The sequence below is a fragment of the Lepidothrix coronata genome, unplaced genomic scaffold, assembly GCF_001604755.1.
Source record: "Lepidothrix coronata isolate B3197 unplaced genomic scaffold, Lepidothrix_coronata-1.0 Scaffold36, whole genome shotgun sequence".
Taxonomy (NCBI): Eukaryota; Metazoa; Chordata; class Aves; order Passeriformes; family Pipridae; genus Lepidothrix; species Lepidothrix coronata.
Genome location: NW_016690216.1, coordinates 2,459,409 through 2,478,491, shown reverse-complemented (window position 1 = coordinate 2,478,491; position 19,083 = coordinate 2,459,409). Strand labels below are relative to the sequence as shown.

The 19,083-nt window shown below is 37.9% G+C and overlaps 1 protein-coding gene and 1 long non-coding RNA gene across 10 annotated transcripts in view; one reads left to right on the top strand and one right to left on the bottom strand.

Annotated features, from left to right (window-relative positions):
- Positions 1–3,388: 3,388 nt before the first annotated feature.
- The window catches only part of XKR9 (XK related 9), a 21,463-nt gene continuing 5,768 nt past the window's right edge, over positions 3,389–19,083 (bottom strand). For 2 of the 9 annotated variants that reach the window (XM_017812493.1, XM_017812494.1), the window contains 2 exons: positions 7,660–7,883; positions 6,271–7,208 (listed from right to left, as the gene is read on the bottom strand). In XM_017812493.1, coding sequence (XP_017667982.1) covers positions 6,565–7,208; positions 7,660–7,883 — 868 coding nt within the window. In that variant the 3' untranslated portion in view covers positions 6,271–6,564. Of the gene's footprint in view, positions 3,834–4,477; positions 6,055–6,270; positions 7,209–7,659; positions 7,884–9,083; positions 11,991–13,964; positions 14,515–14,894; positions 15,398–18,029; positions 18,845–19,083 lie in introns of those variants that run through there. The other 7 variants (XM_017812496.1, XM_017812497.1, XM_017812492.1 and 4 more) reach the window with 7 other exon arrangements.
- LOC108496086 overlaps positions 15,954–19,083 on the top strand; it is a 3,851-nt gene continuing 721 nt past the window's right edge. The window contains exons 1-2 of the long non-coding RNA XR_001874317.1: positions 15,954–16,542; positions 17,214–17,426. This is a non-coding gene — a long non-coding RNA (uncharacterized LOC108496086). The remainder of the gene's footprint in view (positions 16,543–17,213; positions 17,427–19,083) is intronic.

Genomic DNA, 19,083 nt, shown 5'->3' with positions numbered 1-19,083 from the left:
TACAATTCTTGTTTAACAGAACACAGTAGAAATGGACATGCAACTTGAAATCTAACTTTGCTTATATTATGCTTTTTTAAAATGCTGTTGATTACGGTAACTGTTTGCTAATGCACAAGCTCATTAGCTTATGCAAATTCTGGTAGTGTCATTTAAGAAGTTGTTTGTAAGGGACTTCTTCCATATTATGTGGCCTAGTCTGTTTTGCCTTGTGTTTATGTAACTGTGCCATTCAGCTCTGCAGAATATAAGGTCACACTCGGTTAAGTCCATGTACTCAAGGCCATGGTAGAGAATCCAGGGAGAATTCACCAGGGATAAGTTCCTTCCACTTTTCTTCTCAAATGAGAAAATAGGGCCATATCAGCAATTTGCACCTAATAAAAGTTGATAATGCATTTATCTTTCAAGCACTTGAGATGGTTGCTTTTGGCACAGAGGACATTAATACCAAGCTTCAGAGAAAGGTTACTTATTTCAACATCCTGTTCAGAAGTGGTCCAAAGTCTTTAATAAGGTTGTCTGAAATGCTAAATGTAAGCCTTTATGCCGAAGAAGCAAATGAAATTCAAAGGCTTTCAACACCTCAGAATAGTCCATGTCAATAGGATAGAGCAGATGCATTCCTACCATTCAGTTTTTAGGATTCAGTGGTTGAAATAGCCAACTAACATCCCTTTGCTCCCTATATAAACAACCTGAGGAAAAATTCTTACTGATAATTTATTGGAGTTCTGCTACATACGATAGTTTTACTATGCAAAGGGTCAGTTACATAACCTAGTTCTACCTGCCTAAAGTGCACACCGTTGACATTTTTGCTGTAGTCAAAAGGAAAGGGCACCTCCTAAAGGAACATTTATCACATCCTAAATAGGTGGCAGGATAGACAGGATGGCAGTCCCTTGGGTGTGAATTTTTTTCTGCATTGGTCAAAGAGAACCTTATACAATTTAACATGCAATTTGAATTAATTGTGTATGACAGAAATCTGAGGTAAATACCAACCTACAAGTAAGGGTATCAATACCACTCAGGTAACACTGCCACACACTAGTGAATGTGACAGAGCAGCACAGAGCTATATGAGGTACTGTTTTCTGCTTGGGAGCACTGACACAAGCAACTGACAGGAGACGAAGACTTATTCTTTTAAATCTAAGTTTAGGAATGTCTATAGCCCAGCAAAATACAGCCCCAAACAGTGTGGAAGAGACCTGTAGTACGAGGTCTTTATGTGTCATTGTACCTATTGTATGACACCATTTTCCAGAGCCCAGATTACAAAAATACTCTCTTTTCTCCCTGCCTTTTCATCCAATTCAAACAGTATGACAAAGACCTCATGGCTTAAAAAACTATCAATAGCACTCAGTCTCCAACATGACAGTGGCATGTATCCCCACTCAGCTTAACACGTATCCCCACTCAGCTTAACTTCAACCAGGCAAATCCATTTCTTCTCTCAGTTGAATAATGCAATGTTCACTAAAGATGCACATCTTCATGTAGAACGTAGTTTTTTGGAAAACCCCAAATATAAGCATAGCAGAATTATAAAAACTTAATGGTAATTTTCTGAAGTTGCTCAAACTTCTATGTGAACACACAGACAAATTCTGATGACTAAACATCTGCCACTGAAGAAGAGAAGCTGTTTTTTCAATCATGGGCTGAATATTCATCAAACGAAACCTCTGAAGGAAACCAGGCCCTAGAGAAGGCAACAGCTGAACTTATACTTTACAATGGCAACCAAACACTCAAAGAGGGAAGAAGAGATAAGACAAAGCTTCTGCACAGAAATATTTGTGCTACAGTGCATTGAATTTGAGTAATTAAAAGTCATGCTGTCAGAAAAAAAAAAGATGAAAATTATGTTTGAGGTTTCTTTCACCTCTACTACAGCAAAACATACTTCAAGTTAGACTGAATGTGTGGAGTATGTTATGTGGAAAAAACACCAGCTCCCATTTTCTCTACCCACTATGCTTTTCTCTCTGTACCTTCATCTTTGCAAGTGACCTGCAAACGTGTAGCTTTGTCATTTACTTTATCACAGCAGCCAGGAACTGTCCAGTAACATTTGGCCCTTTATTTTCAGCAGTTTACTTACTGCTCACAGATCAAAATGATTAACTATCTCCTTTCTAAGCTCCCATTAAAAAATATCTCTGCTGAATCAGAGAGACTTGAGATCGCTTGTAAATGATCAGATAAAGCATTACAGAACTTTACTACTAATTTTTTGTTGCTTTCCAGATCCAACAGATAGATTTTCTTCTACGTATTGTCATCCTAGACACTTCAACAAAGTGCCACTAGTAGTAATGATAATGATAATGATGTTCTGTTATTTACATCTGTGTTCACTGTCAGAAATAAAAACTGTATGCTAAAAATAGAAACATATGGAAACCAGAATACAGTCACAGGAAGGCCAGTGCAATTTGTATTTTCAACAGATTCTAGCAGCCTACATTGCTTGAAGCATCACTGCCTATACCACTATAGTCTACATTTTACTAAGCTAATGAATGTAAGACTTGCATAGTGAGAATCTTTGGTGTAACTTGTATTTTTTATATGTTAGCTAATTGGAGGTAAAAGAAGAAAATTTTTTTTGTTGAAGATGGACTCCAAGGGATTAGCTGCACTTCAATCAAATATCTATGGCACAGCCCATCTACTTTGCTATTCTTCTACTAAAATTCTGTAAAATTAAACTAGAGAAGTGCATGAAGAGGTAACACAGGACAATTCTTAACTTGGAATTAATGACAAGTACATGTACTTCTTCAGGTTCAGACAAGATATGTTGTTTAACCTTTCAAAGCTTATCTTTTCCTGGAAGAATGTACACATGGTGAAACCTGTGGGCAGAATGTAGGTAAGCCTAAAAATATTTGAGCTCTGTGCATGCTTCTACACTGCATAATAAAAATGAGAGATGCTAGTTTTGAAATCATCCTTGAGATGTAAGACTCTATGGTAGAAAAAAGAGATGGCACTTCAATGTGCAAATATACAAAGGTTAATGTTTGGGCTTGGGGCTTTCAGTAAGAAATATGTCTAGTACTAGTACCAAGCAAGAGGTGGAACTCAGGACTCTGAAGGGTTAAAGTGAACTTTAGCCTTCCACCAATCACCATTTGGTACTGTATCTTCATAAATTTCCCCCGTTTATGGAGTGTTTTTGATGGCAGGCAATTCTTTGTTGAAAGTTAAGTGCTCTTTTATATGAATAAATAAAGAAGGCATTGGTTTGAATGAATACATTATTTTGACAAATGTTTATTGGAAACCCAATTATGGCTTCATAAATCAGTGCTATCTGTGGTACATCAGGTGAGCTCACCCATGCCATCAAATGGCACGTTGAATATTAGTAAGATAATTAAAACAATTCTGTTGGATGTTGTTCTTCTTACCCAGGTCTGACAGTAGTCAAAACAGGAAGAAATTGTTTATTAATTTTATTTCACTTATTAAAATACTTCTTGTAAGATGTAATGGGCATACTTAACACACAAAAAAAGGGAGAAAAAACCCATTTGTTTTCAATTTGCAGTTAGATTAAAATGACAAGGTCAAGCACAACGCATGAACTGAGTGGCAGCTGAATTTTAAGATTAGTCAGGAACAGAAAGGATATGTATGAAGTCTATTGTTTAAACTTTACACCCAGGTGAAGTGGGGCTTTTTTTGTTTTGTCTGAAGAGGTCACTGGTGATATGAAATGTGTCTGGAGTCAATTCATGTGCTTCCTTGTCTGCTCCACGACAGTGATACTGAGTTAGAATGACCAAATGAATGAGAAGCCATTTTCATATCTGTGAAAATGAAGGGAATCAAGTGAAAAGCTTGAACTCAAGGTCAAGAAGAGAGGGAGGACTTTACAGTTGAAAAATTTTTATTCTCATAATATTCCCCTGTAGATAAAAATCGACAGGGTACAAGCTACCAGGAATTCCCATCTCTTGAGGCCCTATGACTGACAGCAAAATGGAGACATATCGGTGGCAGGACACTGAAGGTCTCTTTAAGCTTTATTGAAACAATATATATGATTTCCCCAAGGATCATTTTGCTGTTTTAGGATATGGCTATATCCACAAGGATTTACAAGCATAAAGTACGGATTGAAACTGAAGTAATTGGGTTTGGTGTATGTTTGAATTAGAGTGATATAAACAGCCACCTAGGTATCTTTCTTACCAACTCAACTTCAGCATAATATTCCTCTTAGTGGCACAGAAGAGGGAGCGAGGAGACATAAGAACAGAAGGCAGCATAATATTCAGCTTTTCTCTCATGGAAGAAAGTGAGTGTTAGGAGTTGGCCAGAGAGATGACAATGAAATACTTTTATTTGGAATTTCTCAGTACATTGAAAGGAGAAAAAAAAGTCAGCAGGACAAATTCTTTTGTTTCACCAGAAACTAACCTTCCTCCAGAGCAACTCAGGCTCCAGATTTCTGTCAGCAGGCAGACAACCTGGAGGCCCCAGGGTTGAAACGCCCACACTAGGACTTCTCAGGATCCCATATTTCCCCAGAGATCTGCTTCTCAGATAATATATAAAGTTTGAGGTGGTCTTCAAAATAATGGGTAGACAAAAAGTTGTCATTTTCTTCAAGACAGAGATAATATTCTCCATTTTCCACCATTCCTTACTCTAGTTCCTTCTCAGGATTTTAGATAAACAAACAAGTGTGGGAAGCAATATAGGGATCATCTTCACTATTTAGGATCCTATTTTTTTCATAGCAAAATAAAAGTATATTCAGCCTAAAACCAGGCTAGCATTTTGCTGCCAAGGACACCATCACTGGTAGTAAATACTCTGCGATAAAGGAGACAGAATTTAGGGCAACCATGGTGCATGAGGTAGGGTGGAGCCTTGGGCTTTTTCCTCTTACCTAAGAAGGAATGTTCCAGGGCAAAAAAAATCTGGAAATCTCTTTTCCAGAGTAGAGAGAAGTGAAGATACTCTTTTATATATTAATTTTAGAAAAACTATTGCTTTAGTCTCATGGATTGTGCTTTTCTATGTCTTAACTTCTGGACCCATATTTAGTTCCCCCTAAGTGGAAATGAGGGATTTTAGAAGCAAACTCTTCTCATTAGACTACTTTCTCATGTGTAGTCTCAGAAAGTCAGACCGTTCAGTTCAAACTATGCACATAGAAATTCATTTCCTTGACTAGGATTAAGGAGATGTACGTGGCTGGCATGGTAAAGAAAATGTGGACGGTGAACAGGAAAGAACCACGTTTAGAAACTTCTGTAAGATTTGGTAAGGCTGGAAGAGTAACAAGAAAAAGGCCTTCTGCAGTCCATGAACTTGATACAAAAGGCACAAGACACGGCTCTTGAGCACCCTAACTATCGACCTTATTATCAGCCATTCCTCCAAAGTTTCAGGGAAGTTTGCTGTTAATCAACAATGCTAAAAGATTTGGTTCCTGGTGAAGTTTATCAGTTTTTCTTATCTCTAGTCTTTTTTTCTCAGACTCTGTTTCCTCCCTTTGTCTGTAGCCACTTTAACTGCAAATGTGACTTACTGGCAGTGAAAATGGGAGAGAAAGAGCCCCAGATTTTCATAATACAGATTTAAAATATGGAAGCTCTGAAATACTTCCCCTTAAATTTTATTTCTGAAGATACTGACTATCAACCTTACTTCCTTTGTTTTAGCATTCAATGAAACGTTGCCTAATTTCACTCTGCCTTCTGCCAAAAATTCTTGATGGACAAAATACTTATTATATCTTTTCCCAGTCCCTGTGAGTGCAATTTATCAGAAGTTACTCCTCTTTTCTCTTTTCTCCAGTGACAAAGACAAAAGACTGCACCACTGCATACCTTGCACAGCCTCCTATTTCAGTGGAAACCAGCATTGAAAGTGTTGCATCTTAGAGCCCAAAGGAGACAAAAGCTTTATGGAAGATAGTTCTTCCTTTATATGCAAAACTCCTGTTGCCATCCATAAATCACTCAGGCTGCTATTATAACCCCGAACTTAGGGCATCACCCCTAAGTACAGAAGATTCTGTGAAAGATTAGCAGAACAAAAACAACAAAGGAGTCATTAAAACACCTAGAAGATAAAATGCTTGAAAATATCTCCCCAAATTTCCTTGTTGCAAGACAGTGATTAAGCCATAAATCAAAGCTATTCTTCTTTCTAATGGGGAAAAGCAGATAACTGATCACTGCCCACTGCCTTATTTTTAACAGAATCAACATAAATGAATAGGATGTGGTTTTAATGCTAGGTTTCATTTTATTAACTTTTAGCTTTTCCTATGTTACATTTGCCTTGCGAAAAAAACTAAAACGGTGGAATGTGTTGGATAGATAGATTGTTTCTTTTTCAAAAGTAACTTTCACCAGCAGGTGAATATTCATGTTACAGTTTTTGTACAGCATCACAGAAAACAAATAGTTATTCAAAGTCAATAACTCTGGTCCCTTATGTGATGATACATAAGAAACAAGACAGAGAAACAGATTGTCCAGTATTTGCTTTGAAGTCTTCACAAAAAAAGATCTATACCATTCATGGCATTAAAAAATTTTGAAATCTGCTGGTTTTCACTCTATCTTTTTGTCCTGTCGTTCCATCAACTTCATCTAAACATGCCTGTGGTCTGCAATAAGTAGTTGGATGAAAATGCTTATAATAAACAACAAGAAAAATAATACCTAACACCAGATGTAAAATAGTTAAGATGATCACAATTGTAAAATGTATTTCCTTGATAATGGAAGGTTTCCAGAACATATATACAAACAAAATACCTAGAGTTACTACAGTGTGAGTAGCATAATAAATAGAAATGCAAACTTTCGTTCTTCTCTCCTTTATGTTAAAAAATGTAAAAATTAGAATTATTCCAACTACAGTTCTGTACAGATATTCCATCTTCTTAGATTTGCAAAATGTTGTACATTGTTTCAAAGTCCAAGTGAAGCCACAGATCCAAAGAAATATCAGCAGAATTACAGAAATTCTAACACTCAGTAGAGTGATAAGTGAAATACTGAGTACCCAAGAAGTGATGGTAAGCAGTTTATAGAAGAGATACATGAACTTGGAAGGCACACGAAATTCACCTTTGTCAGGCAGAGATTTTTGTAATGACATCTGATAATCAGCCATTGAAAAGGAGATACCACACAAAGACATAAAAATGGCAGCATCTAGACAAAACACAAGGAAAAATGTTAAACCAGAGACGAAGATACTTATTTTACATTATAATATCTGAATGAAGTTTTGGACAAGTTTATGCTTCTTAACACTTTACCACAATTTTATATTTACTCTGTGTTCCAGAACAAGTCACCCTAATTTTAAGGCTCACTTTAGTTACCTAAATCTAGGCATCTGATACCTGTTTGGTATGCCTGTGTTATCCTGCCCAGCCTATGGTTCTTAAAGGTATTGCCTAAGTGACTTTTTATAGTGAAATCTTCCTTCTCATAGATTTAGCAGAATGGACCATCCAATAGACAGAAAATCTAATTAAACAAGGGTAATTATACTGTGGGATGTGTGTTTTCCAAGGTACGTTTAAAATGTTATCCAATCACAAGTTATATTTTTAAGTAAGATACTCAACTTGCAAATTAAGGAGAAAGACAGACTCACATTGATAGCAATTAGTTTTGCCATGTTGCATGAGGATGTAAATCTGGACAAAAAGTTGTGGCGTGGTCTCAAGAAAAGCCTTGAACACCCTGAGCATGTTAATATCAGTCACCGCATCAATAGCTTGTTTTTTAATGAAGTTGGAAGGATCTGTTTCTGAAGCATCTCCACTGCTTTTTAGTTTAAATGCAGCTTGGCAGCCATATTTCAAAGCAAACCAATACCTAATAAAAAAAGAAAACTGATTAGACAGCAGTTTTGAGAAGAGCAACCCAATAAAATTATATAGTCTAACAACAACTTTTCCCATTTCATTTTCCACTGATATTTATCTTTGAATGTAATCTAGCATCTTCTACTAAGCTAAAATTTTTTCTGGTATCTGTCTGGTATCAGAGATATCAGAAAATCATTTAAGCCCAGCAATACTGTGCAATATAAAAACTAACAGAATCAGACTTGTCTGAATAAAGATTACAAGCTTTGTTTTGTTAGGTTCTTATTTCTTTAAAAGTACTGCATTTCTGAAAATTCCCTTAGCATCTCTCCTCAGTCCCTCTTTGGGATACTCATTCACTTTTTTGTATCTTTCTAAGAGTACTAGTGAATATCCAGCTCTGAACATCCACATCTATGTAAGTATAGTTTAGAGCCATAAGACCAAGTATAATCCCTGATGAATTGCAAACATATAACAAACTTTTTTTAAAAAAAAATCACTACAGTGTTACTTTCTAAATACTCAGGAATATAGCAGTGGATCACAGTCCCCTTCTGCTTACAAAGGGAGCTAGGAAGAATTCCTGACTCCTTCAGGGGTTATAAGTTTAACACCTTCAGCATCTTTAAAGACCAAATCCTTTGACCACAGGGGAGACACCATCAGGGCTTCTTCCACAGCTACAACCAAGACAGCTGGGATTGGCAGGTGCTTGGTTAAGTGCATGCTAGAGGACTCAGAACTTATTCCCTGATATGTTAAAGCATGTTGACCATACAAATGAGAATTGTAACATGGAAGCATTGGTAGGAGTAGGTGTGGAGCAGCTGTGCTACTATTAAAGAGCCTTAGAGGAAGAGCCTTTGCTCTTCTCCTTGCAGAGATTCATAGACCGCATCCCTGCCATTCAGGCTGATTCCTAATTCCATGAGCTGGCTCTAGATCCATTATTTACTCCCAAAGGAAACTCTTTTCTACTTTTATGTTTTAGTATGTTTTTCTTAGAATTCTCTGAATAATCACTCATAAGTAAAGAACTGAACTGTTTGGCAAGGCATCTATAGCTTTTTCCATTTATAAAACAATTAGTATTCCAAAACATCTGGTTCTCATCTGAGATGTAAACATCTGGAAAGTTTGCAATGTTTTCAAGAAAAAAACAATTGGGTAGACTGATCTGCTAGTTGTCCATGGACTCACTCACCAGAGCCTGTGTTTGTCCAAGCAGCAAGAAGTGGAAACCAGCTGCAAAAATTTCAAGCCGCGGAGCTCACAGCTGAGAAGGCAGGTGATATGCAGGGCATGTTGTAAAAGTAATATTTTAGCTGGATGCACACCTGAAATCACTTTTTCAAAGTGCATTCCTTCTGAGCTTGGTATACTAGATTTTTATTGTTATAAGATGGTATGCTATAGTATACCATGAAGTATACTCATGACTGTATACAATACATTGGTTTTTTCTAGAAAAGTTAAAATATTTCTATTGCTCTTTAACTATATATTAAGCACAGTGATGTTCTCTGAGCTCCATGTGCCTTTGTCACTTACTGTAGTTCACTGTGAGAAATTTTTCATCATTTAAAAGTATCTTGAGCTTACACTCCCATTGTCATCTGCCCATTTGGCATGCAATAGAGGGACATTTTAGGAAGGGTTCATAGCCAACTTTTAGGCCTAGTGTTGGACAACTGCATTCCCAGCCTAAGGCAAAGTTCAGTCCATACTAAAGAGTAAGTCAGGTTCAAATTTTCTCCTTTATCATGCCCATGGCTCACCTAAACCCTGTGCCTGCTCTGACCCTATCATAGTTATATTCCTATAATCTATTTTCCTATAATATATCTATTGCTGTAGAAGCTCTGTGCTTCAATATTCATAAACCATAAAAAGTCTTTCCAAAAAGGTACTTCAACTGCAATAAAAAGACATTAACTGAAACTATTGGATTAGTTATGTATTTTAAGTAGATGTCCATCTTAAACTGAAGGTGAAATGGGTATGTCAGTAATACAGACAAATGCAGGTTTATAATTTACTTTTTCTTCCTCTAAATTCATTACAGAGAATATGTTTTGCATTAATTCAAGGTATATTAGCTACTTGGAAGCCAACAGAGTAAAAAACCCATAATTTCTTTATAACTGGAATCATCATATGTGAATGGTAAAGAATTATCAGTGTTTCTAAATATATTTGCTTTGACGGGGGAAAAAAAGGTTTCTGCCTTTGCAGTGTTGCTTTGTGGAGAACACAGATGATAGGGCTCCAACTTGTTATAAAAACTCATGGAAACACAGCTCCACCGTCTCTCTGTTCTTGAGATGCTCCTACATTTTCATCATCATTTCATAAGGGATGAAATTTGCTCCTTATCTCCTGTAAAATTAGGAAGGCTTTGTCTCTGACTGGGAATTCACAGAGGTGACAGCTATTTGGTTTTGTTGCTTCACAGCCTCACAGCCTTCACATGTGACAGGCAAGCTGCCTTGCCAATGTTTCCATATCACATGCTTCCCCTCAGATTTCCAATGAGAACTTTGCAACACAATCCCAGCATTACACTACACATCCCATCTCATCACACTACACTGTTGAAGATTTGGGTGCCATTTAGAAGTTCATACAGGCAGGGTGTGAGCAGCCTGGCAATAGTGATAGTCCTGTCTAAATTCTGGTCACACTGTCACAGTATTCAGCATCATATAAATCATATAAATCCTTAATCAAAGGGAAAATACTCTCTGTTGCATACTAAACTTCACCTTCTAAGTATCAAAATACTGGGATTAAATCCACAAAATTGATGCAACTAAGTCAGGACTTAGGGCAGTAAATATATATTAAGAAAATGTGATCAAACACAAGAATCATAGAATAGTTTAGATTAGAAAAGACTTTAAGACCATCGAGTCCAACCATTGCTCTAACACTACCAAGTCCACCACCAAACCATGTCCCTAAGTGCCACATCTACATGTCTTTTAAATACCTCCATGGTTGGTGACATCACCACTTCCCTGGGCAGCCTGCTTCAATGCTTGTCAAACCTTGCAATGAAGAAATTTTTCCTAATATCCAATCTAAGCCTTCCAGGGGCAAGTTGAGGCTGTTTCCTTTCCTCTCGTCCTATCATCTGTTACTTGAGAGAAGAGATTCACCCACACCTCACTACAGCCTGCTTTCAGTTGTGGAGAGCAATGAGTTTGACACAGGGTGTAGGGTAATGTAACCTCAGTGACCCCTCCAAGCTAGATGAACCATCATACTTGCTACTACTCAGTTCCACTTGCAGAGCCTCACACCTGTTGTGGCAGGACACCTGTGAAGGTAGTCACAGAGGAGACACACCTGGGAAGGAACTTGTTGCCATTGCCCCATAGCCTTAAGTCGCTGTGCTCAGCCAGGTGGAGAGAGGACAGGGAATTGTCCGTATCATGTCCTGTGACTGTTGGGCCTGTCTCAGGGAAGGCCAGGTGTGATTCTATCTGTCTGCCCCTCCCTGATACTCCTCAGCCTACTCACTTCCTCCCAGAGCTCTGCCACTATGCAGAGGAGTTCCTTTACCTGGATGCACCTCCCACACGTGTGCTCACTGCTGCCAGCTGGTACTAACTCAGAGCGGGGCCCACACTGCAGCCCAGCATGAGGTATTAACAGAACATCATCTATCTTGGCTCTGAGTTTTTCTCATTGTCTTTTAAAAACATATAATTAAATAATCTCACACTCAGCAAAGTACTCACATTTACTCTCATGCCTCATGGATTTAGAATTAATCTTTACAAATATGCAAAAAAATCTTCCATCTGCTCCTTTTCAGAACATCAGGGCATCCTGATGCTACCTTTAAGCATCAAGAGACACAATAGCACCTGCCTGTATCACAACAGCTTCTGCCTGTATGGCCTTCTATTCTGAAAGCAAAGGTTAGGAATTGCTAAAATGTAGTCTCCAACAGGTGTGTCCTTGACTGATGTTGCAAACTGCTACACATCAGATGGCTCCAGAATTCATATGGTGCCCTAGGGAAATGTCCTGCTTTCCCACCTTCCCTGACTGTGTTATTGTTTTGTTATCTGTTATTTCACAGACTGTTCTAGATTCTACCAACATCTGTGTGAACCAGTTAAATTAGTCAGGCTGAAAATCATTGTAGTCAGCATAGTTAATATATACTTTACCAACTTAATTAGGTCTCCTTGCAGAGAATAATATTTCATATAAAGTACAATTGCAGGTATACATTCTTTTCATTAAAATAAACTAAAGCCTTATTAGATATGTAATATTTTTATTTAATTTTTCTTTTTTTAATATATATATATATGTATATACATAAGTGTATACACATATATGATTTTCATATTTATTACTTAGCATTGGCAGTGTGATAAGATAACCAAACTGATTCCCATTGTGCTGTGCACTGTACAAACATGACAAAGTTCCAGTAGCTAAAGGGTACCAGCTTGTAAGTCACCAGTACCTAAAGGGAGCCTAGAAGAAAGCTCGAGAGGGACTCTGTACAAGGGTATGTAGTGATAGAACAAGGGAGAATGGCTTCAGACTGAAAGATAGTAGGTTAGCATGAGATATTAGGAATGAAACTCTTTCCTGTGAGGGTGGTGAGGCACTGGCACAGGTTGCCCAGAGAAGTTGTGGATGCCCCATCCCTTGAAGTGTTCAAGGCCAGGTTGGTCTAGTGGAAGGTGTCCCTGCCCATGGCAGGGGGGTTGGAGTGAGATCATCTTGAAGATCCCTTCCAAATCAAACTGTTCTATGAGTCTAAGTTCCCTGGTTCAAAGATGCAGCAAGTAATGTAAAAGGCATATGAGAAATGGAAGAAGCGAAGAAAGAAGGGAAGAAATGAAGAAAGATAATTTGGTAATCTTCCCAATTCAAGCATCCTAAATTCACTGGCCAAGACATATTTACTGGGGAGGCTCCCATTTTCATCTGTAGTTCAGGTTCCTGTCCCAAATGACCTTCTGGAGAAGTTCATCTTGACAAGTATGACCTGACTCGTGACAGAATCTATTTTTATCCATTGACTGCATCCCTAGACCTGAGAGACTCATTGTCTAAATTAACTGCATAAATCAGATGACTAAGAGGTAGGACATGAGAGAGTTGTACCTTGATATTCCAAAGAAAACACATACAACAGGAAGTAGCTGGTCACAAAGGTACAAGCACAAATGCCAGCTTGCTGTTATCAGTTTATACTTTACAGTATGCATTTTCAACCTGCTGAATTGTAAGGAGTGGCTGAAAGAACTTTGCAGTTTATATGTATCATCTTGGAAGTTTTCCAGGTGTAAGTGGTAGCATAGGAGAAAATATCATTTGTGCTACAAAGAACAGGAGATCAAGTAGAAAACACTGTCAGTGCAAAGGGCAAAATAATGTTTGCTACGTAATAAGCCACTCAGAGAAGATGGGGCTAAGTCTGGGAAAGAAGATTCAAAAGTTATAGAAATTCATGGTAAGAGGTATTCATTCAGGAAAGGGTATGAGTTCAGGTAAGTCCAAGAGTTTTGTGGATTACCTTAGAGTTAAGGTAATTACCCTAGAGCTAAGCAAAGATTCCTATCACAATTAACTCAGTCCCTGCAGAAGTACTGCTGCAAGTGTTCTTATATGCAGCTATTCATGTCTCTATTGAATTTTGGTTGTTTTTCTACATATGGTTAGATTCTCAGGTTCAAAAATTACCTCTTACTTCAGCTGTTTAGTGTGCATAACATCACTTTGAAAACTTATATTTATCAGTTACTACAGTGCTACACTATAAAGCAAGCAGTTTTATTACATATGCCATATCAAAAGGCTGATTAATCAAACAGAATTGGGTTGTGAATGATAAAAATTATTACCTACAAGTAAATAAAAGAAGATCTGAAGGTACATCAAAACCTGATAAAATTTACCCTGGCAAAAGCAGACAAAAATCTCCTTCCTTTCATAGTAATTGTTAAGGCCAGAACTGGTCTCGTCCCTGAAGTCATACTAAGCATTTCTTAATAACTGTCTTAAAGGAACATGATTTCTCATTTTAAGATAAATTTAGAGGTTTACGTACCTTATAAAAATTCCACAGTGAAAGAGATGAACTAGAAAAATCCATTTCAACTTCCCAGTATCAGTACCTTCCCAGTCGTTTTTAAACCATTCATAACTAAATATCTGAGTTACTAATGATGAAATACCTCTAAAACACAGTATCAATATACTCCAAGAATATTGTCCTTGACAGAAATATTTACTAGCTACCCAAAAGTCCACTCCAATATCAACTACATAAATTATAATTCCGCCAACTAAAACAAAAAAATCCTGCTTAGTAAATTTCATCATGTGTTAGACTGCCACTTATCATTCTCTCCTCACTTCATGTAAAGGAATCTAAATGCTTTACTACAATAGAGTCTTTTTACTGATGATACCACCTGCTCATAGGGCTCTATACAAAGGAAAGTTGGGTTATGCATTTTTATTATGGCAAAGGGACTTGCATTTTTCTGTGTTCTTGATCTAAATATTAAATTAACTTCCTTGATACATATCTATTCTGGAAAAGATAAATGTAAATTGTCTTTTTAATTGGTGGAGTCATTCTTCATTAGTGGTTCCTAAAAACAAGAAGAAAAAAGAAGATTAGCAGTAGCAATATCTCCCTCATTTAAAGTATCATACTGGTTCCTAAAAACAAGAAGAAAAAAGATTAGCAGTAGCAATATCTCCCTCATTTAAAGTATCACACAGCAAATTCTTTAAATTCTCACAACCATTTAAATAGGCAAGCACAAAATACAGAATGTAATGAGATAGTGAACAATCAAGCCAAGAGAGGTGCATTTCTGAACCTGCTGAGGTCACTCTCCCAACCAGTGATTCTCCAGTCAGGCAGCTGTTGAGGTAATTCCTAACGGTTGCAAAACACTAAGAAACAAGCAAGTTTTTAAAAGCAGTTTATGGGGAAAAGATTGATACCTTTCCAGGAGTTTCTTACCTTCTGAGCTCTTCTCCTTTACTGTACGCAGCACAAAACATTGAGAAAACTTCTGTCTTGAGTGCACACAATTGCATCAGAGTACACATCATTCTGCAATTTCCAACTGCGTTACTGCATTTGTGTGCATACATCTAGTGGTTTTATCATTCCTGCTCTGTTTTCCACATGCAGCAAGAAAGTGCTGAATAGGATTGCAGCTCTTCTGTTAAAGAGGCTTGTAACGATCTGGCCTGCACCAGTGTACACCTCTTTGAGAATTGTCTCCCAAGCTGTGTGAGAAGTAGCTACATGCAGATGATCCAACTACATAGTCCACTACAAATAGAATTAATTCGCAGTTTGAACTACATTTACACTGCCCAACACTGCAAGGATTCTTTTGACTTCTTTGGGTAGTCCTTACATGTTTTTCCTCTGTAGATCTTTGGTGTTTGCCAGGTGAAACAGAGAAGCTATATCGCAGTACATTCTTTGTCTCATTGATGTCCAACTGTGCAAAGCTAAAAATTAAAATGACAAAATCCCTTATCTCATTTATGTGTCTTAGGAAAAAGGTGCTGGCAGCAAGCACAAAGCATGGAATGCAGAACATGGCAACCCCACTGGGTTTGGGGTGGTGCCAGTGCCAAACAGCAGCAGACAATACATGGGGAACAGCTGGGCCAGGGATCTTAGAGCAGGGGAAGGGCATGTGTAGGCAGGTCTCTTTGGATTTTTGTGAATTCAAGCACACTGCCACAGAGGAATGAAATGAGAGAATTGGTTAATAACTCATGAACAAAGGTAATGACTATTCTTTGCTTGTGTTGACTGGGCTCGTCTATGCTGTGACCCAGGTATAAACCCGAAAAAGAGAATTTAAGCTCTTAATTTCCTAATAAAGACAAGTGGGAACATAACAGCCTGAAAAGGTGCTGAGTGTCTAAACACTATTTTTTTGGATCTAGGCCTTAGCTTTTTCTAGCCTCTCATTCTATCTCCTACTTAGGTTTCATGTCCTGGTCCAGGCAATATTTCAGCTGGGATAGCTGGAATCCTTACACTGTTCTTTCCTATCCCCTACAATAAAATACCACTAATGTCTTTCAAATCACTAACGCAATTTATATCCAATTCACATTTAGATTCTGGGAAGTGGACTTCACTACAAAGGCCAACATAAACTAAACTTTGTGTTTACAAACACAAATAGACAGTTAACCATGAGCCAGCAATGTGTCTGTGTGGCCAAGGTGGCCACACAGTGCCTGGGGTGCCTTGGGTGCACTACAAAGAGTGTGGCCAGCAGGTTGAGGCAGGTTATTCTACTCTTCTACTCTGCCTTGGTGAGGCTGCATCTGCAGTACTGTGTCCAGTTCTGAGCTCCCCAGTTCAATAATGACAAGGAACTAATGGAGAGGGTCCAGCAGAGGGTTATGAAGATGATTAGGGGCCTCTAGCAACTCTTCCAGGAGGAACAACTGAGAGAGTTGGGCTTGTTCAGGCTGGAGAAGAGACAACTGAGAGGGGATCTTATTAATGCATACAAATATCTTAATGCCAGGTGTCAAGAGGATGGAGCCAGACTCTTTTCAGTGGTGCCCAGCAACAGGACAAGGATCAACAAGCACAAACTGAAACACTGGAAATTCCATTCGAATATAAGGTAAGACTTCAAGGTGAAAAAGCACTAAAACAGACTGTTCAGAGAGGTTGTGGAGTGTCCTTCTATGGAGATATTCAAAACCCATCTAGATGCAATTCTGTGCAACCTGCTCCAGGTGAACCTACTTTAACAGGGAGGTTGGACTAGATGATCTCCAGAGGTCTCATCCAACCCCAGCTGTTCTGTGATTCTTTGAAATGTTTTATATTTGAAAACTTGTGTAGGAACCAACAAGAATTTCTTGCTACTGTTCATTCATGAAAATTCCAAAGGAAACTGTATTTACTCTATATAACATCATATCATTCTGCAAGTTGACATACCACCTTTGTCAAGCTGTACCCTTTTTTGTAACAAGAACATTATGCATTGCTTTTAGAACTGATTAAAACCAAAACCAAATATAGAACCAAACCAAAGAAAACAAAAAAACCCTGGTCAGGTCCATTATCTGACTGCTGCAGGAAGCACAACAGCAAAAGGTTAGTTAGTCAATAACTAGATTCAAACAGAAAGTTCTTTGGAAGGCAATTTATGGCCAAAATAGGCAGTATATCAAGGTTCACATTTAATGAGTAATACTGTACTAGACATTCCAGTGGCAAGGATTAGCCTCTAATTTTGCACCTGAAATAAATAAAAAAGGTAACTGGATTCATCTCTCTTTACAGCCTCCCCATCCTTTTGTATCTGAGCACTTCACAAAGAGGAATATAAGAAAGAAAGTTTTATAGGCTATGTCCAGACTCCTCTGAAACAACAGCAAGAAGAGTAGCTGTGAGCCAGGTGATTTCTACCTCTGACAAGTCTACTGTCCAAACTGCAGCCACGCCAGCAGTCTGTAGACCTGTCTGGACATCTTGGTGGTAATATGAAGCCATCAGGTAAGCTAAGATAAATGAAGAGCCACACCAAGCGTGGCAGCTTGCTTACTGTCTCATAATTATCTTGAATAAAGAATCTAGTCTTGAAACAGCCTTGGAATGGCTGGTAAGACACTGGATTTACATTTTGCTCACAGTTACCTAAAAAAAATGCTACCAGAGACTCACAAATCTGTACTGACAGATGTCCAATGTCAGTTCCAAGTGCAAGCACCAATGCCTGCTCACAGGTGCACCTGCTCTCAGATGAAATCGCTGTTGAAGATCTCAGCCTTTAATATCCCCTATATTTTATGCATGATAGCACTCCAAAGAGCATCGTGGTCTCATGTACAAGGAGGGGTTCAATTAAGTGCCACAGGAGAGAGGGTCTTGTATCACTCAGAACTATATTGTCCCCAGTCTTATTAAACATATGAGATCTAACATGACAGGAGCAAGAAGAGTAAAGTGACTGTCAGTCAGCATAAATATAACTGCTCTAAAAACTAAAATACTTTAAGAGCATCATTTTGTAATAAAGCAGAAACAATAAAATGTGATTAGAAAAATCCTTCCTTTTTCACTATACATTTAAAATTCTATTAAAAAATGCAGGGTTACCTGAATACTGGCCGTGGATAGAGGTTTTTTCAGTTCAAAAATTGCAGATTTGCATATTTGCAGGTTTCCCATCCATACCTTTACAAGACTTGCAATCCAAAGAAAGTTAAAGAGCTTACTGATATAACACAAAGTGAAACTAAATTCATATGGAAACCATGTGACACAGTTAATGATTTGCTACCTGTAAAGAACTGTCATTCTTAAGAATATATTCTAAAAATTCTATTTTAAAAACTTTAGAAGTCCCTGTCTATAGTTAATATTAAGCTTAACAGATTATAAAATTCCTTCAATAAATTAAGTTTACTCTATAAAAATTAAAAAAAAAGAACCACATTTTTTTGCTATAGTTGCAAATTGTAGTACAATGCATTCTAAAAAAATGTACAAAAAGCTTTTCTGTGCAATGATACATGAAGAGTCCGCACATCTCCAAGGACAAATGATTAAAATTGTTTTCCTCTGGTGAAACTACAGGTGTTTGCACAAGTCTGCACCAGCTGAGCTCTTGGCACTCAACATGAAATTTTTATTCGTGTTTAAAATAGCTGCAGGGTACAAGGTGCAAGTGTTGTGATTCTGCCTCGATGACTGTGCTGCACAGGATGATGCACACCCTCAGCCAGAGCAGTCTATAGCTTTTATAGCTCTAGACTAGGAGGATAGGAGGTACAATCCTATCTTCATAGCAAACATAATATCAATGCTTGCCTTTTCTTGTGCAACTTCCTGCTTCCCCTTATAGGTCAGAAACATGCTACTCCTAAGCAGTCCTTGCAGTGCTTGAAATACCATTATTTTCATGTCATCACCTGAAGAACAGAATCAACAGATCAAGTGAATTTTCCAAAGCTAAAAAACCCGGTGCCTGAAGCCAAAACAGTACTGCATTATTCCTGGTTCAATTGCACATGGTTCATTCCAGTGAGACAACACACTGGGAAAACACCTTAGGACATCAGTGGGGCCATAACAGCCTTCTGAATAAATGCAGCAGAGGCCTTTCTGCCTGTGCAGAATCATCTTGGGGATGATTCAAAGATAACAGGCC